Consider the following 26,132-nt stretch of genomic DNA (forward strand, 5'->3'; position numbering starts at 1 on the left):
TGCTTTGAGTATATAAATCTTCTGGTATTTGTATTTAAAAAAAATTTTTTATATAATGGATGATTTGGTTGATACCATAATTTGATTGAATATTTTAGGAGTAGTTTTGTGCGTCTTATGTCGAGAGGGGTGATTTCTGTTATACAATTTAAACTGGTAATTGGACTAGTTGGGAAAGTTCCAGTACACACTCTAAGGCATAGATTTTGTATTGGATTTATTGTATTTATATATGATTTCCTTGCAGATGTATAAACTATACCTACATAGTCTATTTTTGGTCTAACAATGGTAGTGTATATTTTTAGGAGGGTCTTGTAATCACTCCCCCATTTTGAGTTTGCTAAAATCTTTAGTAGGTTTATATCGGCAGTGCATTTAATTTTTAAGTGCTTAAAATGGTCTTTCCAGGTCATTTTATTGTCGAAAATTAATCCTAAGAATTTGTTTGATATTACATTAGGAATTTCGGAATTTTGTATTTCAATAATGTTTGTCTTAGGGCAGTTTCTTTTTTTACAGAAATGCATTGTATTAGATTTATTTGGTGAGAAAGTGAATCCATTTTTATGTGCCCAAGATGTAATGTTATTGATGCTTTTTTGCAATTTTCGTTGACATATTTGACTATCTGAAGATGAGTGATATATTACTATATCATCAGCGAATATTCTATAATTTATATATGGAGGAACAGCTGATATACTGTTTATAGCTATTATAAATAAGGTTGGGCTGAGTACAGATCCTTGAGGAATACCATTTTCTAGTATAAATTTTGAGGAGAGGGTATTTGCTATTCTTACGCAGAAGGTTCTGTTTGTCAAAAAATTTTTTATGAAGTTTGGTAGATGACCTCTTATTCCATGTGGTATTGTATTTCCATGTGGTGTCAAATGCACGAGTTAGGTCCAGAAAAGTAGCAACAAGGTTATTTTTCTTAGCAAAGTTTTTATTTTCATGGAAATCCAGAAAAGCAGGAAATCCCGGATATATCCGGAAAAAGGAATCTTTCGGATCCCATGTGAGTGCGGTGACTTATACATAGGTGAAACGAAGCGCCTCCTAAAAATCAGAGCGAAGGAACATCGCAGCTGGACCCAAAGAGGGGAGGTTTCCAAATCCGGAATAGCAGAGCACGCGTGGCATAATGGACACAATATCCATTGGTCAAAAGCCAAGATTCTGCACAAGGAACAGCACTGGCGGAAGAGGAAGTTCGTAGAGGCAGCTTTCATTTCACAGAATCAGGAGATCTTCAGCCAGCCAAGCGTCGATATACTCATCATCTGTAAGCCTCTACTCTCAGGACAGTGTAGGATCTAGAGAGAGGCGTGTCCTCCCCCCCAACTCTTTTCACGGATGACGTTCCTTTCCACATCGCTGCGCACATCTAGCATATAAGCCTATAGAATAGTAGTTTGCTGTCAGTTTACACTTGATAACGGTTGGAGATACTTACCAACCGAAACGTCGTGTTACATTAAATAAATAAGACAATGCAAGTTCGACATGATGTTTTCAGTACTTAGTTTGTTGATGACTGTGATCGTTATTTTCACACGAACAAAATAAAAGCGTCAAAAGTAATGGCGCACATTTTTACAAGCGAAGAACTTGTCGACATGGTTTACGGAGAAACGCATCAGAATGCAGTGGCAGCAGCTAATCTGTATGCCCAAAGATTTCCTCGAAGATATCACTCGAGACGTGGGGCTTTCTTACGTGTTATTCAGCGGGGTAGAGAAACTGGCAATTTGCGGCCTGGACAAAATGGAGGAGCTATTAGACCTAGGCACATTCTAAATCTGGAGGAGGATATTTTAGAAGTTATCGAAAAACAACCTGGAATTAGCACTAGAACAATTGCAGCACGATTTGGAATATCGCAATCTACAAGTTGGCAAATTTTAAGGCAGGAGTTGCTGTACCCGTTTCATGTGCAGAAGGTACAAGCCCTACTTCCAAGAGATTTGCCGCTTCGAGTACACTTTTGTGAGTGGTTGTTACATCACCAGCAGTTAAGCCCAAACTTTACCATGAACATTTTAGTTACGGATGATGCAAATTTTACGCGAAATTGAATTTTCAACTTTCATAACACTTATTAGTGGGCTTTGGAAAATCCGCATATTACACGGAGAACATACTTTCAACAACGTTTTTTTGTAAATGTATGGGCTGGAATTCTGAACGGGATGTGCTCGATATTTAGAATTTTTGCTCAACAATTTACCAGTGCTCCTTCAAAATGTGAATCTTAACGTTAGGCAGAACATGTGGTTTCTTCATGATGGTGCTCCACCACATTTTTCACGACCAGTGCGACAACATTTAGATCGTGTATTTCCCGGACGATGGATAGGCCGTGATGGTCCAGTTGGGTGGCCCCCTCGCTCGCCTGACCTTAATCCATTAGACTTTTATTTGTGGGGTCATATGAAAACAATGGTATATGTAAACAAAGTTGATACTGAGCAAGAGCTGCGACATCGCATAAACGCTACTAGTTACGCAATTCGCCTACAGCCTGTACGTCTTCATGGATTTGACGAGCTCAAGTCTGTATCGAAAATAATGGAAACAACTTCGAACAGTTGCTTTAAATTAGTTTAAATTAAACACGTTAAAAAATTCATGTTTTTTATTTAAAAAAATATGGATATCGCTAAAACTAAAAATATTTTACTAAATTTTTTTTCATTATTACTCATTATTACTCATCAGCTATCATTTCCCAAGTTTATGCGCATAGGTTGAAAATCACCCTATATACTCGTGTGTGTGCCTACAAAAAAATAAATATGACTTTAACAGCGTGTAAGAAAGAGAGAAAGAAAGAAAGAAAATATGCTATATTACGTAAGATAAATCTTGTATACAAGCATCCTACAAGCTAAAAAAACAAAACAAAAATACAATTTTAAAAATTGACAAAACAATGAACAAAATTAAACACAAGAAGACAAAACTTTTTGAACATACTTGAATTAAACATAACTAAATAAAACAATCAATTACTAAATAAAGGTAAACTTGTTGACAAAACTAGAGAAGAAAAAAGGAAAAACAAATCTTCTAACATGTCCAAAGTTAAAACCTATCATTAAAAAAGTCATCCAGGTTATAATATACCTTAGCCAATAAAAGCGCCTTTAATTCTCTTTTAAATTTCTTAACATCCGATATATGTCTAACACATAGAGGAACATGATTGTAAATTTTTTTACTTATGTAAATTAATGAGTTTTTGGTAAGGGAAGACGTAGGAATAGGTAGGGGAATATCATTTACACGACGAGTCAAATGGCCAGTGTCAGAGGGTAGTTTGGGAATTTTGTGAATAAGAGCAGCTGTTTCTAAGATAAAGAGTAAAAAAACTATATTTTTTGTTGTACTTTTTTTGTACGTTTTTCCTGCGTTGATTTTTTCTTTATACTTTATTATACTTTAAATGAGTTTATTTTAATATTAAATTTTCCTTTAAATGGTCACATTTATCTTAAAACTTGACCTCAAGATAAATTTAAAAGTTTGTAATAACTTTTTTTCTAAATTTCTTAATCAATCCTTGCATTATGAGTTGTGTTTGTTGTTATTTTTTACCTAAATTAGTGCATAATAAAATTGCTCTTAATTTTTTCTTTAACCCTATGTGCATTAAACAGATGCAGTTTAAAGGTTTTGAATTCTTTTCTTTTTCAAATACCCTCAAAATGTTATTAACAGCTTTTCCGTATAATTTTTAAATTCATTTATAGGTTTTTTCATATTACACTTTTCTATAATAATAATTGAATTTGTATAATTTTTTTTCCGACAATTTTCTATTAGTTTCTAACAATTGAAGTATTTTTTTATAATTTTTCTAATTTATATTTATATCTTTTTTCCCACTTACAGTTTCGTCCAATTCCTTTTTTGTGCCTAACTTAATTTATTTAAGATTTGTCTTATTTTATTATAAGTGTTTGTTCATTTCATAGGACATATGATTTTTTATTTTAAAGATTATATAATAACAGTTTTCTCAATTTTATTTTATAACCTTGTATTTTTATTTGTTCTATTTATTGTTTTTTTAATATTTTCCTTTAATATTTAGTATTCGATTTTCTGTCTATAATTTGTTTTTTGAAAGTCATTTCCTTCAACTGCCTAAAAAATTTTAATATTGGCTTTATTAATATTCAAATATAAATAAAAAATTGAGAGCTCACTTTGAGAAGCTAAAAGTTGTCTTTAGGTAACTATTAAATAATTTAACGTTAAACTAAATATTGAAATGGGTGTTGATGCTATTTTCAATACAATAGGAATTTTTCTCTTATTAGTCGATCTCCAATAAATATACGTATTTTTCATTCAATTTGGTTATTGGTCTCTTTTTTCCTATTATTTATAGGAAAAATGTATATGCGTAAATCATATCCGTCCTTAACCCAACAAATTTAATTAAGAACTCGTTAGATGTCTTTCATTATGAAATATAAAAGATTAAAAACGAAATCATAAGTCGCACTCTATCAGTCCACGTATCATTAGTACTTCAACTAAAATAATATAAATGGTTTAACACAAGAAACCCATTTTATGTTCATAGGTCTTCAGAAAGCCTATCATACAGTCTTTGTCAATAAGTTGTGCAAAGTTTTACAGGAAACCAATCTTAGTCATTCTATTATAAAAACTTGTACGATGGAACATCGTCTAGAGTAAAAATTAGTATGTAATAACTTGTCGGAGAAGTTCCTGGTAAAGAAAGGTTTACGCCAATAAGGCTGCTGTGCATCACCTACATTATTTGAGATCTATATAGCGCGAGCTCTGTACCATTGAAAGAGAAAGTATAAGGTGATGGGCATCAATATCGGAGAAACTTGCCCTTATACTCTACAATTTGCTGATGACCAAGCTATTATAGCGAACGATAGAGACGACTTTTCAAATAGACGATAAAGAAATAAAATAAAGAATAATACAAACCAGAAGAATTATAGAATGTCATGTCAAAATGTCATGTGAATGTCAAAATTACATTTGCATTTTTTCCGGTTGATTTTTCTTAAAGAGCAATTTTTAAAAAAATATAAATACACCTTTAACAACATTTTACCATCCGATTTAAAAAGCACATATTTTTTATTTAAAATAGAGAAAAACCAATAACCCCAAAAAAAAATCTTACTCTTAAGATTATAAATTTTCTAGATACATAAAGAAAATCTGGACAATCGTTCCTCTAGAGTACGAGAAAAAAAAACCCCTAGAGAGGGCACTTATGTTCATTTCCCGTTTTCGATAATCGGAATTAAATTCGCATTCCGGCCGGATATCCTAACGTTTAACGGAAACGCTTTAATAGAAGACGGGAAAATAAATCACCCTCAAGCGTTTTAATTCATTAATTAAATATACCTCTTAAAAGCAGGTATGGCGCAAATAAATTAGCGGGGATCAGTCTCTCTCACGAAATTAGACATTAATTTATCGTGGGATTATTAATCACTCTCTTAGCTGTCGATATTTTTGCCGCCTCTAATGACGGTTATTGTACGATGTTAAGGTTTTTATTAGGGATAAATAGGACGATAGATTTATTACCTCCGGTTGGTTTTCTCCGTGCACGATGCACACGAGTTGAGCTTCGAATCCTTCTGCTGAGTGGACGATTGGGTTTTCTACGGAGATTTCTGGAGGATCTGGAATAATTTATTTAGATTTAGCATTATTGAATAAGAAAATATTTCTCAAAATATATGGCTTTGCCATTTATATTTATATAACAGATTGATTTTGCACTTACAGTGTGCCCAGGATAAGGGAATTTATACGTAAAAATGACAAAAGATTTTGTACTTGAAATTTGAACGTTTGGCATCCAGGCATGCTTAATTAAAAAATAAACTTTAGCATATTTTTATTTTTTAAAAATCGAGCATGCCTTGATACTAGTATTTTTAAAATTTTATTAGTAGGTAAAGTAGTATTTCTAAGCAAAATATAATAAAAGTTTATGAGAAAAAGTTGTCTAGAATGCAAAATTATGCCCGAATACCAAATTTCAAAACCATGGGCCTACTTAAAATTTTTATTTAAAATTTTTTGTAATTTTTACGTATAAATTCGTTTATCCTGGGACACACTGTATATTATCCAGAAGCAAAAATATTTGGTAAAAAATTGACAACGCCTGAGATTTGAAAAATTATACATGAAAAATGGAAAAAGTTGTAGATGGTAAATTTGTAAATGGACAAAGGGAATGCAATGGAAGCATGACTAACAATTTATTTATAAAATGTATGATTTTTTGTGTTACATTTATCTATGTAGCTTTTTTTGGCAAAATAAATATTATTATTTAAAAAAAAATATACAAAAGGGGTTTAAATATAAGGCTGAAAAGAATAACAGTTAAAAAACAATCAAAGTATAGAGGGAGACAAATACTAAGTACATTAAATGTATAGACAAAATTAAAAACTATCTTAAAAAATAATGGAACTTTTACAATATTTGACATGACCATCTAAGTATTTAATTTAAGATAATTGTTAAAACTTTCAGTGCCAATTTCATTTCTGGTTTTCACATTTTATATTTCAGTTATTATTTTTTTTTAATTTTTAAGGTCAAATTCAAATTTATTTTTTATTCCAATTTCAATTTTTACGGTTTTGTAATTTTTTTTATTGTATTATATTCACGTTAATTTTAAATATTTTATAATTTGTTGTCAAAAAAAATATTAGTACTAATTATCAATTAAATTTTTGTTCTCAGAATTTTGATATTCCATTAAATTATTTAAGTTAAATAAATATTTTACCGATAGTATTGTTCAAAATATTCCACAGTCACCAAATGCGAAACTTATTAGACCGGTGCCTCTGAATCTAATATTTATTATTATATTATTTATTGACTCTTAAATTTCTTAAAGCAAGTAAATTAAAATAAGTACTTAAGCAACTGACCGACAGTCAGTCTTAAAGAAATAAAAATAAAACATCACCGTTAGTGGCAGGGTCGCCATGTGATAACGGAATGTTTAATTATATTTTATTAAAACAACTTGTTTTTCTCATATATAAAATTAGTCTATATTTTAATTTAATAATTTTGTACAAAGAATCCAAAATTGCTTAGCTAAACTATTACACATAAAACAAATTATTAATAAACATATTTTTATGAAAATGTAAATACGTTAATTATTCTTCTAGTTTTTGTACAATTTTATTAGTATTCTGTAGTTGAAGTTGATTCGTAGAGTTTCTTTAGGGCTCTACTTACGTTTGGTTTATTATTTTCATCCATAGTGTTTAGTTTTTAAGTAGTACATCTTGTTCGAGAGCCCCATTTTGGCCCCAATTTAGGTTATTTAGGTTATATTATTGTAAATCCCTGTAGTTCTAATTTTCTAGAATTTGTATACTTGCTTGCTTTGACTGTCAGTATTCTCCTAAAATTATTGGTCTCTTTGGGCAAAAACAATGAAGATAATTCTAAATATTTCGAAACTGTTCCATCGGGTTTTAAAAAGGACGGGCTTCGTGACAATTCATTCAGTTTTTTTGTTTAGTCACTTTTTACCATGGAAACAATTAAACGACAGTCAAGGCGAGTTAGGTTAGTATTTTTGACGTTGACAATAAAAGTGTGTTCCCGAATTTCATTACAATTTGTGTCAGAAGTGGGATATTTGGAAGCTCATTTTAGTGGATGCCTATAACAAGAAGTCAGGCCAAGATGGAGACCGAGAAATTGATGGAGCTGCTATTAAGGAAGTTTGACGAGCAAAAGTAGAACAAAAAGAACGAGACCGTAAACAGAAGGAAGAACAAGAAGAACGAGACCGCAAACAAAGGAAAGAACAAGAAGAGCGAGACAAGAAGCAGGAAGATTTACTAAAGACAATTAAATCTGACCTGAAGAAGGAAAATGAAGACCTAATAAGGACCATGAAAGATGACCTAAAGAAAGAAAATGAAGACCTGATTCGAACCATGAAAGATGACTTACTTAATTTAAAAGATAATCTTAAAAAGGAGCAGGAGGAACGAGACAGAAAACAAGAGGAACGAGTTTTACAACTTAAAGAAGATCTGGAGAAGAATCAGAAACAATAAATGACTAACTTTGAAGCGACAGTAGAAGAAGAATTGGGACAAGTACAAAAAAAGATCCAAGAACTAGAGTTGAAACTAAAATGGACTCCTCTTTATCCCGATCCTGGAATGCAAATAATGATGAAAGTAAAGCCACCAAAATTCGAAGGCAAAGAAGCATGGAGTACCTATTTGAATCAATTTGAGGCCGCTGCAAGGGGAAATCGCTGGGACAACGAAGAAAAGGCAATTAATCTTAAGCTAAGCCTTAGAGGAGAAGGTACAGAAATATTAAGAATGGTGCCATCTGAGGATCAGCTCAATTTCGACGTACTGGTGCGTACCTTAGAGATGAGATACGGTGAAGCTTATCTACAACAAGTGTACCAGGCTTAATTGAAATCTAGAAGACAACAACCCGAGGAAAGACTCCAACAGTTTGAGGCCGATGTTGCTCGATTAGTAAATCTGGCTTACCCTTCAGCCCCAACAGAGTTCCGAGAACAAATTTCTATAAATTGTTTTATTGACGGAGTTCGAGATCCAGATACTAACCACGTTCTAAGGATGGCTCATCAAAAAAGTATATCAGACGCTTTGGCCCATGGACTAGAGTATGAGGCAGCTTTTCAAGCAACTAGAAGGCATACACGAATAAGGCGAATCAGAACTTCGGAAAGCGATCTCGAAGACCGCCTAAAGAAGATTGAATCATTATTAGCGAGGAAACCAAAAAGACCATTGCAATGATGGAATTGCAATGAGGAGAGGCACCTTAAACGTCAATGCCCCCAGCCTTTAAGAGATCCAAAGAATCAGGAAAACTTCAACTAGTCAGCTTTATGGGGCGCAAGCTGGCTGGGTGCTACTAAGCCCCACGTATAAGACTAAACCGGCTGCCACATCCTGGAGAGAGCTTGGTAGTACCGGGAAAAATATGCGGCCGTGAATGTGAGATGGTAGTGGAAACAGGATCAAGTCATACTATCGTGAAACCAAACATCGTAGCACACTGTAGGCTTTCAACATCACCCAATTTAATTCTGGAGTCTGCAAATGGAAAAAGGATCCCGATTCTTGGATTGCATGAAGCTACAGTCACCATTGGCTTAACAACATTCCAACACACAGTACTAGTGGCAGAAATAATAGATGATATCATATTAGGATTAGATGTTATGAATGCTCAGCAGTTTAAAATGGATGTATATAACCGGATATTGACGACGAGAAATGAAGAGATTTTTATGCACCACCTATATGAAGATAAAGTAAATACCAGAGTCGTTAAGTTATTCAAGGATATTGCCATACCAGCAAATTCAGAGATGGTGGTTAATGCTACAACTGGAGGAAAAGAGGGAGAAACTGTTTTGATTGAGCCCATGGAAAACTGCAAACTATATGGTCAAGGAATTTTTCCAGCCAAGACGATATCTACGCAGAAGAAATCTACTGTTTTGATTCGAATGGTAAATTTAAAAGGATATGATCAACACCTGAAACAAAGAGAGAACATTGGCGTATGCTCTGAAGTAGTGGCAGTCATGAAAAATGCTGATAGAAGTCGTTATTCAAACAGACCTTTTCTTGTATGTTTACAAAACCTATTTGAAGAATCTTTTGCCAACTTAACCATAGACAGTGTAGTAAATTGCGACGTCTTCTTGAAGAAAATCAAGATGTGTTTTCCTTGCACGATAATGACCTGGGAAGAACTGATTTGGTGCAGCATCGAATAAACACTGGAGACAATGCTCCGATTAAACAAGCACCTCGAAGAATTCCGATAGCTAAACAAGGAGAAGTTTCCTCAATGCTTCAAGAAATGAGGATACAAGGAGTGATAGAACCTTCTCAGAGTCCTTGGACATCTCCAGTTGTGCTAGTAAAGAAAAAAGATGGATCCACTAGATTTTGTGTAGACTATCGGCAACTGAATGACATTACCAAGAAAGACAGTTATCCCCTACCAAGAATTGACGACACCCTGGACACGCTATCAGGTTCACAATGGTTCTCAACACTGGATCTAAAGAGTGGATACTGGCAGGTAAAGATGCATCCAGAAGATAAAGAAAAGACCACATTCTCGACTGAAACAGGACTTTGGCAGTTTAGAGTAATGCCCTTTGGACTCTGCAATGCTCCAGCTACCTTTGAGAGACTTATGGAAACAGTTTTACGTGGAATCACTTGGGAATCATGTTTAGTTTATCTGGATGACGTCATCATACTGGGAAAAACATTTGGGAGGCAAAGTTTGGGGGCAAAAACAATGAAGATAATTCTAAATATTTCGAAACTGTTCCATCGGGTTTTAAAAAGGACGCGCTTCGTGACAATTCATTCAGTTTTAATTGTTTAGTCAGTTTTTACCTTGGAAACAAGTAAACGACAGTCAAGGCGAGTTAGATTAGTGTTTTTGACGTTGACAATATTTGATATACTTCTACAAATGAACTGGCATGAACCCTGACTAAGCTATTGACTAATATATGTAATTATAGTAACTTAAAATATTACTTCTGTAGGTACCTACTATATGCTAAAATATACAGTAATCTGATAAACCTAATTCTTAATAATATTACATAACTTAAAGCCTCTATTATTATACTACAATATGCACATATTTAATTTTTCTTTTATGGCTTGCTTACAATTTTTTACAAAATTTTGAATCAAGTTTGCGAAACAGTTTTCCGGCTTCTATTTAAATGTCCCACTTCCAGGCTGAATCTATACAATATATTAACCCAAACATCACCCACCCTTAACCCGTGCAAAAGTCTTATGTTCTATTCAATTTACATACGTAATTTGTCTAAGCCGCGAAAATCTTGTTGTAAACCCCTAAAACACTACTTTAAGCCCACGTTAAATTACGAATTTGCATTTATATTTGATTGTGCCGCCCCAAGTTATCTTAAAGGTGAATAATTTACTTCCGGTGAACAAACAACCTAGAAAAATACCACATTATACAATAATAAACCTAGAAGTCCTTAAGCTTTTGTTGGCGTGCTTCAAGACAATATAGACTCAGATCTTATTGGCTTATCGCCTAAATATGATCTCTCAAACCGCCCTATATGAGAGGAAATTAACCAACGAGGAAACTTAAACAAACAAAAAAAAACCTCTCAAAAGTCACCTAATTACGTTTCGAAGCGGACCAATTCAAAACGTACTTTCCACTTTAAAGTTTCAAACTGTTATTAAACTAAAATTGAGTTTATTAAAGGCACAGAGTCGATGTTTTCAATAACTTGCAGTTCGATATTGAAGCGAGGGGAAGTTATTTCAATAAAATCGAAAATATTTGCCTGCAATCGCTAAAAATTACATTTTGCCATGCAATTATGTTGAATGGATATTGTTCCGGTTCGACAATGTAAAGGACACTTACGTGGGGAGGGTTTTATGGGTCTAGACGGGATTAGAACTTTACGAAGACGTAATAAAGGAAAGTCACTGTTTGGAACTTATTGACACCGAAAAGGAGAGGGGGATGATAGTAATAAAACTAACTAAGTCTTCGAGGTTTATTACGTGAAAGCAGCTGAATCAAATATTGACTTATTGGTAATTAAATAAGATGTAGAAAACACAGTGTTCAGGTGATAAGGAAAAAATTGTAGAGGCAAGAAATGATGATGCCTAAAAAGGATAAATGCCCTTTATTCTGTAGTCTAATGTATCTTATAGCAGAGTAATAAAATTGTTTTTAGTATGGAAAAGAGAGAGAAAAGCATAAGATACTAATCCATACTATCCAACAACAACATTATCAGATGTTATTTAATAAACTAATCCTTCCAGTAAACATTAAGTGTGTGTTAGATTGCTTATGGTGTGAAGTTTTGGTCCTGTTTTCCTAGTAAAAGTTGGTAATTGTTGATTATTTGTTTTGCCGAATTGGCGCCATAATATGGGCTTGTCAAGCACGGATTTGAGACAAATTAAGTCTACCATAGTAGGTACCTTTAAAGATAAATTTCTACAAGAAAAGGTAGCCATTGGGTTCGAGAAAACCATTGGGTGTTTGAGGAACGTCTACATGCCCAGGGAGAGAAGATAGAAGCCCTGGAAAGCTTTTCCAAAGAGCTTAAAGAAGAAAATCTTACCCTGCGTAGATCCATTGAGGCGCAAAAACAAGCAGTGCGTAATATGAATGTGCGCATTCAAGAAATAGCAGTCGAAAATGGCGAAAATATTAGAGCCAAAGTTATTAGTTTATTTACTAACAAAATGAAGGTAAATATTTAAGCCATTGATATTAAAAAATGTCACCGCGAGATAAAACACCGAGCAACAGACCTCCTGCAGTTTTAGTGCGGTTTACGATGGATGCAGCAAGATAATCGGTGCTGAAAAATAAAAAAACATTTAAAAAATTCCAGGATTTTGATTAAGGAGGATCTGACAAAAATGCGTGGGTGCTAAATGGTAATGTATATTAAAAAATTGACGAAAACAAAGAAAAACACAAAATCACGGTCTCACAACATGTAATAAACGGGCTACACGTGCTTCGCTCTAATTAGAGCATCATCAGGCCTAAAATAAAATACATATGCCGGCTATACGTATTTTTCGAAGAATATTAAGATAAAGATTTGTTTTGATTAGTAATAGGCTTGGTATTAAGTTACTGTCACCGATCGGCGGTACGGCCGTACAAAACCTATTTTTATGAGTCTGGCTTCATGCTAATTTTTAGTGAAGTTTATTTAGAAATAAAATAAAGGACATGAATCAATATCTTTTAAGAGATATCGAGAGAGTGGAACGAAGTCGGGAATGAATGCTTGGAGAAGCATAAAGGAAAAGAAAAGGCAGTCTTTTGAGAGAACTGATGGTAGATAGACCGGCTTCGGATCACTAGTTCTTTTATTTTTTTTGCGACGGTAACTTATACTGACGGTACGTTAGTTTACTCGTTTATTTAGTGTTTTTATGCGTAATTCGTGTTTATTTGTCTTTTACGAATTACGAGTTTTACTTATAACGAATATGTCCGCCGATAATAATAATCTCCGACATCAGAAGTGGGATTAACCAGTCCAGAATTGGCTGAAAATATCCTGACGAATTAGCCTAAAACGCAGACAAATATTCCAAGTAGTCAAGTGGAGTTGCTACTTAAAAAAATGATTAAAATGCAGAGTAAATCAAAAATTGCAGATCCGGAAGGCTGGTGCTGTTTGTTAAAATGCAAATGTTATCTGACATTATGCTGGTAATTAGTTTATCATGTGCGTTAAAAGGAGATACAGCGGATTGTCTTATTCGTTCTAGACCTTTAGGTAAAACTTGGGCAGATATTCGCACAGAATTTTTATCGACATTTTCAAAACCAGTTGACATTATGGACATGTTCGAGGAAGCAGTTCTTGGACGTCAAAGTGTTCCTAGCAATACAACGCTTTTGGACGAAGGACTGCACGTTTTACGCCTAGCAATGCACTTAATAAAGTCTTGTGAAAACGAAGAGGCCTTAGCAACATTGTTTGCATGTCATGTTGTGGCAAACAGATCTGAATCGATTCGTAAGAAATTGCAGGCGGACATACCAAAAGATCTAAAGAGTTTTTGCGTTGCATTAAGGGACTCTACAGGTAAGCGGCCGGCGCTATTTCCAACTGATCATCATATTGGTTCGAAGCGTCGTGCCGTTACTCAGCCAGACAACAAGGAACAATCATCATTTCTGGGCAAGTGTCGTGTTTGTGGCAAAATTGGACATAAGGCTTATCGGTGCAAAATGAATGTGGCTAGTGATTTGTAATCTAAGAATCGGCGGGTAGTGGACGATAGTAAGATCGTAAAGTCTGTTACGTGTTTTACTTGTGGCAAATCAGGGCATATTGCAACCAGTTGTCCTGATAAAGAGAAGCAAGCTTCTACTAGCAAACCTCGATATGAATAAAGGTGGGTTAACTTGATTGAGATGCAAGGACAAATGAAAGCCAAAAATTGTAAGATTGTTCCTTTTCTTTTTGATTCAGGATCTGACTGATCTTTGATTAAACATAGTGTTTTAGTTTTGTTAAATGGAAAATATAAAGACTGTATGCTATCTCTAAAGGGTTTGAGCGGGAATGCTATATTGTGGAATATACAATTTATAATATTAGATGAAATTCAAGATATTTTTCTTGAACTTGTTTTATGTGTAGTCTCTGATGAGTACGCTTCTTTTGATGTTATATTGGCCTGAGATTTAATAAGCCAAAATATCAGTGTTTCTTTTAGTAACAAAGGTTTAGTTTTGACTCGTGAAAAAAAAAAAGTTTTTAAATGAAAAAAAAAGAAGTAAATTTAGAAAAAAATTAAAAAATTGATACTCAAGTTGAACTTTGTCCAAGGTAGACCCTATCGTTTAGATCCCGTTGAGCGTGAGATTGTCCGTTCTAGGGTTTTAGAGTTATTAGAGGCCAATATAATAAAAGGTTTTATCTGTTTTGGCAGATGCCGGATTTTCATTCAATTTAAAAAAGTGCAAATTTCTTAAAACTGTTCAGTACAATCACAGATCACGACAATCACGAAGCTGCCTGGCAGACATTATTAAAACATCTTATTTCTGAACCCGTGCTTTCTATTTATGATTTAGATTTGTGTACCGAGTTGCACACAGATGCAAGTTCTGAAGGCTACGGCGCTATTTTATTACAAAAGAAAGATGGTAAATTACGTGTGGTTGCGTATTTCAGTAAACGTACTTCTGAGGTGGAATCAAGGTATCGTTCATATGAACTTGAAACATTAGCTGTCATAAACGCTGTTAAACATTTTAGGCATTATCTGTATGGGAAATATTTTACCGTTGTACCAGACTGTCATTCTTCAAAAGTTTATAAAAAAAATAAAAAATTTATTTAACACCTAGAGTGCATCGTTGGTGGGCATTTTTACAAGGCTTTGACTTTGACACTCAGTATCGTGGAGGTAATCGCATGAAGCACGTCGATTTCTTTTCACGAAGATCAGATTTCTTTTCACGAAGCATAAAGGAAAAGAAAAGGCAGTTTTTTGAGAGAACTGATAATAGATAGAGCGGCTTCTGATCACTAGTCCTTTTATTTTATTTGCGACGGTACTTTATACTGACGGTATGTTAGTTTACTCGTTTATTTAGTGTAATTGTACGTAATTCGTGTTTATTTGTCAATATAGTAATTAAAAGTGCCCTTTCACGAATTACGAGTTTTACTTATAACGAACATATCCGCCGAAAATAATAATACTGATTCTCCGACATATATATAAAATATTACTTAAACAGAACTAAAAACTTACATAAAACAATAAAAAATCTTAAGAAGCCATCCACACACTTCACAGTACATAAATAAACAATAATTTTTAGGTTATAATTGTACAAAGTAAAAAATAATAAATTAAAAAGTGGAACGCAACAACATAGACTCATCGAGAATCGAACCCGCTACCACAAGGTTAGAAGTATAAGTGTAAAACCTACCGACGATATGGACCTAATGCTAAAATAACTTAACACGTTAGCCAATGTAAGTTGAAGAAAGTGACTAAAAGGAAAATGTTAAAAGATACTTAGCTCAAATAAATTGTTAAAAATTACATAAGATTCAAAAGTAAACACGTCATTCATATATACGAGAACAGGACTCTTTTTAGCTTTTGTGTTTTTTTTTCATTTTCTCCAGGTCAAGCTTCTTACCTTTAGGGCATTCATGAACCATTTCAACTCCCACCTCCGGAGAAAAATTATGAGTTGAGGCCAGCAAATGGTTAGCAAACGCTGATTTAGTATCTGACATTGGTATTTTTAAATTTTCCAAAAAGCGCTATGTGTCCTTTAATGCGTGTAGAGATTTTTCTTCCAGATTGGCCAATGTATACTGCGTTGCAATCGTCACATTTTAAAGAGTAAACTCCTGTTTAGAAAGGATGTTTTCTTTGTCCACTGTACTGACCAATTGGTTCTATAAATTATTGACTGTCTTAAACGTGATTATAACATTTAGAGATTTAAAGAATCTTGCTAAATCTACGGAAATAGAACCAAAAAAAAACAAAGATCTAAAGGAACTTTTTGAGTCGTTATTATGAACAATATTGTAGGTCAATTTATATTTATTTAAAAACTTGTAATAAATTTTGTCTATTAAATAAAGGGTAAATCCGTTGTTGATAGCAATATGTTTTATAATATTCAATTCTTTAGCAAAAGCTTCTTTTGACAAGGGGATATTAAACAATCTATAGAAAAATTAATTAAAGGAGGCAAATTTATATGAGCAGGGAGAATCTGAAGAGTACTGAACATTATCGGTAGTTGTGGGCTTACGATATATTTCAAAAATAAGTTTATTGTTGCATTTCTTAACTAGAAGGTCAAGAAAAGACAAACAACCGTCTTTTTCTTCTTCGATTGTGAATGAAATGTTAGGGTATAAGGAATTTACGAAACTAAGAAAATTTAGTAGGTCTTCCTCCCTGCCATTCTAGATTATAAAAATGTCATCCACATACCTCTTATATACCGTGAGACAATCTCTAAACCCACTCTCAACTATTTCTCTTTCTAGATGGCTCATGAAAATCTTGCTTAGCAGAGGGGAAAGACAAGAACCCATAGCCAAACCTGAGACCTGCCTGAAAATTTTACTGTCAAACTGGAAAAAATTTTGGTTGATCACTATATCGAGTAAGTCCAAAAGACCCTCAATAGCTATACGATTTAGAGATGTTTTTAATAGGAGAGTTCTCACTAACTTTAAACAATCTTTGGGAGGAATGCTGGGAAAAAGATTTTTTACATCTAAAGAAAGAAGTTTAGAACCATGAGGGATAATAAGATTTTTCAAACTGTTGGTTAGATCAACAGAATTCTTAGTCGAATAAACACTTTTAAAGTTGGTCACCTCCCTGAGAACATTATTCAACCAAGAGGAAAGATTATAGCATGGGGAGTTAACAAAGGAAACCACTGGTCTTATTGGAAAATTGGTCTTATGGATTTTGGGGAGACCATAAAGGATCGGAGTTCTAGGATTTATAGGATATAGTTTTTCTTTTTTAGTGTTAAAGAAATCGAGAGTTAAGCTACATTTGTCCAATGTTTGCTTAACTTTCGTATAATACGAATTGGTGGGGTCTCTATTAACTGTAATGAAATCCCTCGAGTCCAGAAAATCCACTATCTTTTGAATATAGTCAGTCTTGTTTAAAATGATTTAGCAATTACCCTTGTCTGCTTTTGACAATATCAAATCGTTACTCTTTATTTTATTTTTTAGCGAAATTAGGTGCTTTTTATTAATGTTATTATTTATGCTGTTCGAACCACATCTAGAATTTAAAAAGTTTACTATTTTAGCGCGTAAGATGTTCTTATTTTTTGTATCAGTCGTCTGCAAAATACTCTCAGCCTCCACAGCTAAAGTCTCTCGTGTTTGTGAGTCGACCTTACTTTATAATAAGCTTAAAATTAAAGCTTTTATTTTTTTAAGCTTTAAATTAAACTTAAGGTTAAGGTTTAGTATACTTTCTTCGTCAGAGGTTAAAATAACATCAGACAAATTAAAAAATATTTTATGGAACTGAAAATGACAATGGCCTAATTTTATTTGATATTTCCTAAAGTTATTAGACCTAACGATGGCTTTAAGACGGTTTAACTTATTGTTTAATTTATTAAAAGTGTTTCTAGAACTAACCTCTAGTTTATCCCTGAATAAACAGTCTAAAGTACTAAATTCCAAGTGACTTAGAAATGAGTTTAACGTAAAATAGAGGTATTTTAGTAAAAGAGTTCACCTTGTTTAAAGTTCTATAATGGCACTTCACTTCTTCCTTCGACCAAGTTGTTCTGGCAGTTTTTGATGAACTCATTCTTGTTTTACACCTCAGATTGATGGATTTCGGGGTCAAACCGAAAAACAAACATTGTTGAAGAAACCATATTTGTTTATTATATGTTGTGAGACCGTGACTTTGTGTTTTTCTTTGTTTTCGTTAATTTTGTATGTTGGTCTCTTAGAAAATAGTGGATGAGATTCTTGGATTTGGTAATGTATGTATATATTAAGCATAACAATACCGTGCAGCTCATTTCGCAGATATCGGATATCGACAGAATAAAGACGGCCGTTTAATTATTCGACTGTTATTTGTTATAATGACATTATCTATCAATATCTGTAAGTAGTTTAAGAATTTGTCTAAAAATTAGTACCTTTAGATGTAAACTCAATTATTTATTTTTCTTTGCCGTAGCGACTTTTTGGAGTTGATTAACTGATTCTTGGTATGCAGAAGTTTTTAATTTTTTTTGTTGGGTCTCTTATACAAATTTTAGAGTATGTTTCTTTTCTGATGACTCTCGAAGTGCAATGAAGAGCGATACGTACATGTATGTACTTTAGTTGTCTATTACTGTTTAATTAATTATGTATTATAAAGATGTGTTTAACGTCATTTATTGGCTTTTTTTAAACATATATATATATATATATATATATTTATATTTTTGCTTCTTTGTTGTTTAAATTTACTACTGATTACGTTCTACTACTTTCGATTTAATTCATTCTACACTATGGTTGGTACACTAAGACAGAATGTTAAGCTTGCTCATTTAAATGTGCGGTATCTTTATCCTAATTTTAATGAATTTAAATTAATGAACCCAATAATTTTGACATTTTGCTTTTATCTAAAACTTAAGGCTTAATCAAGAAGATAATTCCGAGCATTTCAATATAGCTAATTACCAGTTAATTAGAAGAGATTGTGTTGGCAGGGGTGGGGGTGTTGCGGCATATGTGAAAACGAATTTTATTCTGGAAATGGTAGCTTTGGATTTTGAAGTTAATGCACAAGAAATAGTATAGCTGCTATTAAAAACTATGCTTTTTATGTTTTCTATAAATCGCCAAAATTAAATTTTAATCTCTTATTTACCGATTTTGATATTTTTTCACACCTTTATCCCACCGTCGATGAAATTTTTGTTTGGGAGATGTTAACATAAATTTAATTTGCAAAACCCATTGGTATCCTTACTTAAAAAATATAGTTTTGTGCAGATTATTGATGAACCTAGACGCATTTCGGGTACTGTACTATGATTTTTGTGAAAAATAATTCTTTAGTAATAAAATCCGGCGTGATTCCCTCCGGCAATATATCTAATTATAAATTACACACATCGGAAAAGTCTAGGGATATTTTTATAAATTGACCCTATTTTTTTTAAATTGTTCTGGATAAATAATAGCCGAATTATAGTGATTAAGACTCTTTTACTATACTAAAAAATAACCAAAATTACAAAAATAAAGAACTGCCTATAACTAAAATTAAAAAAAAAAGTCTACAATTTCTTTAAAAACTTATTGTTTTGTATAATGAAAAAAAATGTTTTTTAATTTAGATACAAAAAAAAATATTTATAAAAAACGCAAATTAGTACAAAGTATGACCTCCACGCTGGTTCATGACGGCTCGACATCTATTGCTCATAGACAAAATAACGTTGTCGATGCTTTGTTGGGGTAAGTTTGCCCATTCCGCTATCAGTCGCTCCCGGAAACGAAAGGCAGTGTAAATGTCACCCATCTGTGGAGTCATTCTTCGTTGGAGCATATCCCATACATGCTCAATTGGATTAAGGTCAGGAGATTGTGCTGGCCATGGCATTACATCAATCCCCTCGTTCTCCAACCAGTCTCTCACTACGCGTACGACATGTGGACGCGCATTATCATGCATTAGGTAGAAGTTTCGGCCAACAGCGCCAGCAAACGGACGAACAACAGGTTGAAGAATGGTATCGATGTACTGCTGAGCTGTAAGGAAGCGATCTGGAAAAACGAGGTCGGTTCCACCGCCCATCATTATTCCAGTCCATACTGTACGAATGTGTGTGAATTGTACCCCCTTTATATGTATTCCCTTCCTGGACATGTCTTAACCGTTCTGCATTTCCAGATCGTCTCCATACCCCGACTCGACGTGAATCTGGATGAAATCCAAATCTGGATTCGTCGGTGAATAAAACTGTAGCCCAATCATATTTATTCCAGTTTTGATATTCTTGGCACCATTCTAATCTCGCAGCGCGATTGCCTCTGGAAAGAGGTGGACATCTAAGTGGCCTTCGATTGTGCAGGTTGGCTCCGTGGAGACGATTTCTTATAGTATCATGGCCTATGGTAATATTGTGTGCTCTCTGCAAGTTGATAACCAATTCAGGAGCTGTAATGTTAGGTTGCCTTCTAGCAGTTAAAACTAAAAATCTACCTTGAGCAGCTGTCGTAGCGCGGTCACGTCCTGGATGTTGTTCAGCTGGATTTCCAGTTTTACGAAAACGCCGCCACAATCGACTTATAACGCTCTGAGAGACTTCTAGACGCTCAGCTACATCAATTTGCCGCATGCCTCCTTGAAGAAGTCCTACAGCCCTATTCATCTCGTCCAAAGTTAAATGACGTCGTTCCATGATAAAACACAATTTTTTTATTCACTCTGCAAAGCAGTAACTCTGTACCATAAAAGAAATCGAGACTACCAGAATATTTATTGCAATATAAAAACTAGGGTTTTTTCTGTTTTGTGAAAAAATTCCTAAAATATTTGTTATCAGTGTTAAGATTCTATTTGTCTCACAGGATGAGCCAATCTTCAAATTTGATTTAAATTGATCATCAAAAAAAAATTTTTTTAATAATTTTATTATTTTATAAAAATATCCTTAGACTTTTCCGATGTGTGTAATTTACTGCGATCTAAATTTAACAAAAATTGTTTAAATACCTAAAGTTATAAAACATCGATCTTTAAAAAATTTTAATTTAAAAAATTTTTTGATTGATATGAGGGATTTACCGTGGGATGACATATTATATGCAACTAATATTGACCAGAAAATACCTATTTTAAATAATTTGATTTTAATCTTATTTGATCAATATGCGCCTGTTAAAGACTCTCTTATAACCAAGCCTAAGGCTCTATGGATAAATGAAAATTTAAAAATATTTATGAGACAAAGAAATAAGGCGTTACAAGAATTTAAAAGATCAAAACTCCATTTGAACTGGGTAACATATACAAAAAGTTAAGAAATTTTACTCTAGCTGCAATAGGAAAAGAAAAGAAGTACTTGTATTCGATGAGCGGCAATTCACAGAAAACTTCGGCACCCTTAAAAAAATTAAATGTTTGCACATATAAAAATTTTGAAATACCACAAAATTTGTTAAAACCCAATAATATCAATAACTATTTTGCCACATACTTACAAAATCAATCGAACTGCACAAATGAAATTAATTTCTACTCAAATAATTTTTAAGACAATAATTTAAAATTTAATTTCAAAGTATCAGACACATCGATAGTTCATAGAATGTCAAACAATATAAAGAGTAATGCTACTAAAGTAGATGAAGATCACCATTAATGCTGAAATATTGCAGTCCACACATTGATATGTATATAACTCATACCATAAATTGCTGTATAGAAATTGGCTACTTTCCCGATCAATGGAAAATTTGTATAGGAAAACCGCTGCCGAAAACACCAAATTTCAGTGGCTTTAATGAAATTTGCATTATCAGTATCCTTCCGACTTTGTCAAAAATGTTTGAAAGAATTCTGTATGAGCAAATGTATGAGTATTGCATAAACAATAACATTATTCCTAACACTCAATGTGGTTTTAGAAAGGGTTATGGTACATTGGTAGCTTTGATAAATGTAATGGATGATAAATTTAGAGTACAAGATAAAAAAATTAATTCGATTTTCGTGTTGTTGGACTTGTCGAAGGCATTTGACACTGTAAATCACGATCGTGTGTGGGCGTTTCCCAGAAGTCAATTTTGGGCCCCTTAATGTTCCTTATTTATACTTCAGATTTACTAAAGTCATTGAACTTTTGTTCAGGCTTTTGCTGATGACATGCAGATCTACATGTGCTTTGATAAGAAAAATTTTAAAGAAATGGAATTATGCATTAAAGAAGATCTTAAACTTTTATGTCAATCTACTAAGGATCACAATTTAAAGCTTAATTCGGAAAATATTAATGTTATGGTTTTTGGTAACAAAAAAAGTTGTGAGTTTTTAAAGAATAACTTAAGTATATTTATAAATGATTCGAAATTAACATTTATCGACTGTACTAAAATCTTGGGGGTTGTTATCGATGTTCAACTAAGATTTCAAGAACATTTAAGAAAACTTGTGCAAAAATCATTTTTTTTTTTTTAAATTTTATACACTAATAGGCACATATTAAGTAAACCCCTTAAAAAAAGCTTATGTGAAACTCTTGTGTTATCTAATTTTCCATACTGTGATTATGTTTATGGTTTTTCTTTGGATTTGGAGAGCCAGAATCACATACAGACGATGAAGAATGCTTGCTTGAGGTTTATCTGTGGTTTGCCCAAATTTGATCATATTTTACACTTATATAAGGACCTTGGGTGGTCAAGTGAACTTTTCTTGTTTTTTATTAAAGATGCTAAATAATCCGTCTTCTCCCAATTCAATAAAAGAGCATTTAGTATTTCGAAATACCATTCACATTGTTGATATTAGAAATGTAAGAAAGTTAACTATGCCGCTGCATACCACTGCAATTTTCAGGCGATCCTTTTCATATAACGCTGTGAAGCAATACAATTCAATAGCGAAATGTTATCTTACTTTAAGCGCTAAAAATGTTAAGAGGAAGTACAAGACTTACTTATTTAATCAAAGTAACCAAATTTAATAATAATATTAGGATTTCTTTAACCTTAATATTATTGAATTATTTGTATATATATATATTTTTTTTCTTATCTAATAATTAATGTTTTTAATATATTTATATATTTTCTGTGTAAAAAAAGAATCAATAACCTAATAGTATAGTAATATAGGTAAAATTTATATATTTTTTATTTTATTTTAGTTAATAGATATATCTAAAATATTATTATAGTATTGAAAGGTTAGTAGGGGAAGTCTTTTCTCCACAAATAAAAAGCTAATCCTCTAATTTCAGGAGTGATGCATTTCGGCAAGTGTTCTTGCCATCATCAGACTTGGGTTAGTTAACACATACACAAATTGAGAATTTTTGTATGTGTTAAGTAACCCAGATCATGTACAACCTTATTGCTTATTCTACTAACTTTTTATTATTAATCCCATTATTACGTTGTATTCAAAACACTTATTCTAATTAGTCAGTTAAATACCCAGTGCTATCGCACTTGTTGGAATATTACTAAATTGCTCACTATGAATATTTAGCGCTGATGTACTTAATGGTAACAAAAAACTTATCTCCGGGATGATGTTTTTTCCTAACTAGAATAAGTTATATTGAAATAAGTTAAAGTTAAATGATCTACCTATATAATTTCGTTATTGATTTTGCTCAACGTTTATTTAATTTCTGATTCCAGGGACCTAAATAAATTTCCGACAGATATTTTATTAATATATAGTAACTAGTTTAAGCAGTAAACGAATTTAATTTTAATATTACGTTAGAATTAATATGAGTATTATTACATCAATCAGTCCACGCATATCAATATTTTGATAATATTCATATGATTGATTTTTGATTATTACCTGGCAGAATGAAATACTAAGTAAGAAAATTTATAAAAAATAGATAAATATTGATTGCTATACATTTACAGTATTAATTTTTTATATTAAAATATTTCAGTAAAAAAAAACATAAATATGTATTTTTACAAATTTTTAAATAATTTATTTCATGACTTCCAAGTCCTTCTTGATCCATGGTTATAATATAATCAATACCAGATACATATTTTATTAAATAACTGCCGGAATCTAAATCAACTTCAAGAAAAAATTGTGTTAATTCAATTAAATGCAAAATTTTATTAATTGCATCGTGAATTTCGATAGTATAATCAATTCCGGCTAAGACCTATGAAGATGATTCTGAATCTTATACAAGGTGTTCATTTGAAAACTTCACACACGGATTTATCGAAAACCACTGTTTAAAAAAAAAACGCCAAAATACGTCAAAAGGTTTGTCAAGGGGGACAACTTTCTAACCTAAAATTACTTCACCCCCTTTCACCCTCTGCCCCCTAGGGTCATCCCATTAAACATTTTAAATGGCAAGGGGTATCGAGTAATAGCTTGTTTAAAAGGTCTTTCGAAGTCTTTTATTTTGACGTTTGATTTTTTTAAATCGGTCGATTCGTTTTCGAGAAAATTAGAAAAATCTTTGTTTATCTTAATTTGTTCAGATAAAAAACAAAAACATGAAAAAATCAGTTTTTATTTCAATAAGTGTTCAAAATAATGCCCGTTTTTGGTTAAACAATGATATAGGCGATGTTCATATTCCTGACGGACATTTTCAAAAACATGTTGTTGGATATCATGGCAGCTGTCGATGAAGTTCATCCAAACTTTCAGGTTGGGAAGCAAACACAATAGATTTCAAATGACCCCATAGAAAAAAATCTAAAGGAGTTATATCAGGAGATCTAGCAGGCCATTCTATAGGCCCCCTTCGCCCTATCCATTTATTTTGGAAATTAGTCGTGCCGAATAGGAAGAACATAGTGAAGAGGAGCGCCGTCTTGCTGGAAATATATTTCAGACGACGATTAAACTCCCTGTATATAAATCCTTATCAATGCTAGGCCGATAATGTTATTATTTAAGCAAAAATTATTTTAATTGATTACGCTATTAATTTTAGCTAATATGTCAAGTATAAATATAAATATAATGAAGTTTTTTCAAGTCCTATAAAGATGATCCATTTAAAATATTATAAAAGCTTATCTGTATTAATTATAGAATTCTAAATTAATTCCAGGTAGATATCGTTAATATTAAAGAAAATGAAAAATTATTGATTACCAGATTGATTTTATCTATATAATGATATCATACTATTTTTTTCATAATAGTACGATAATTATTTGATTAAGACTTATTTGATAATGACTCTTTAGAATTACTCTGATGATCATCTTATCAAATCAGTTCCAGGCATGAAATAGTTTCATAGAATTTCACTAATTCTTCAATTGTATTCTATCAAGTAAGTCCTTATTAGATTCTTAAGATATATTTGATTAATTCTTGATTAATTATTTTTTAAAAGCACTACGATGATAATTTGACTAAATCAGTTTTAGACAACTAAGAACTTACAAAGCAACGATTTAAATATTATATAATAAGCAATTTCTTTGTAGATAATGGGTTATCTGAAACCGTAAAGATATTTAATAAAACCTTAAATTAAATATATAAAATTAAAAACCTATGAATTAATCAATTCCAGATAAAAATATTTTATTGATTCTTGGGCGATGGTTCTCTAAAATCACTCTGATAATCATTTTGATCATACTAGTTCCAGATAGAGATTAAGTTATTTGCCAGGAAAAATAAATCATTAGATTCAACGATACTTACCGGTAATAAGTTATCTTATTTTAACATATTTTATATTGATATATTTAAACCGATTTAGCGGTCAACATATTAAATCAATTCCAGGTAAATATTGTTTTATAATTATCCTTAAAAATAGGTTTAATGATAGTTATATTAAATCAGTTCTAAGCAGAAAATGTTTTTATTAAAAATTATAAAATTATTTATATTCTTTAAGTTATACTAGATAAGGCCCTGTTTGTACTAATTCTACAAATCCCAGTCAATTCCAAGAGAATAATATATTGATTAAATTATATAAAATATTTCCTTGATTACGTCGTGAATCTTGATAATAACTAGAATTAAAATGATTTTAAAATGATTAATTCCTGTGAAGAAGTCTAATTCTTTATATTGCATTTAATAAGTAATAATGATAAACAAAGAGAATGTTGTCGTATTATCATAATTAATAAAAAATTTGTCCTAAATAACAAAAAAATCTTAAATTCCACTAAATTCAAGTACAGACTTTTTTATTTTTACTAAATTATTATCTGCTGGATA

The 26,132-nt window shown here is 32.2% G+C and overlaps 1 protein-coding gene across 1 annotated transcript in view; it reads right to left on the minus strand.

Moving 5' to 3' along the window:
• The window catches only part of LOC126733584 (limbic system-associated membrane protein-like), a 607,444-nt gene that overhangs the window by 41,811 nt on the left and 539,501 nt on the right, over positions 1–26,132 (minus strand). The window contains exon 6 of the mRNA XM_050436933.1: positions 5,605–5,702. Within this exon, the coding sequence (XP_050292890.1) occupies positions 5,605–5,702 (98 nt within the window). The remainder of the gene's footprint in view (positions 1–5,604; positions 5,703–26,132) is intronic.

This window comes from Anthonomus grandis, chromosome 2 (genome assembly GCF_022605725.1).
Source record: "Anthonomus grandis grandis chromosome 2, icAntGran1.3, whole genome shotgun sequence".
Lineage (NCBI taxonomy): Eukaryota > Metazoa > Arthropoda > Insecta > Coleoptera > Curculionidae > Anthonomus > Anthonomus grandis.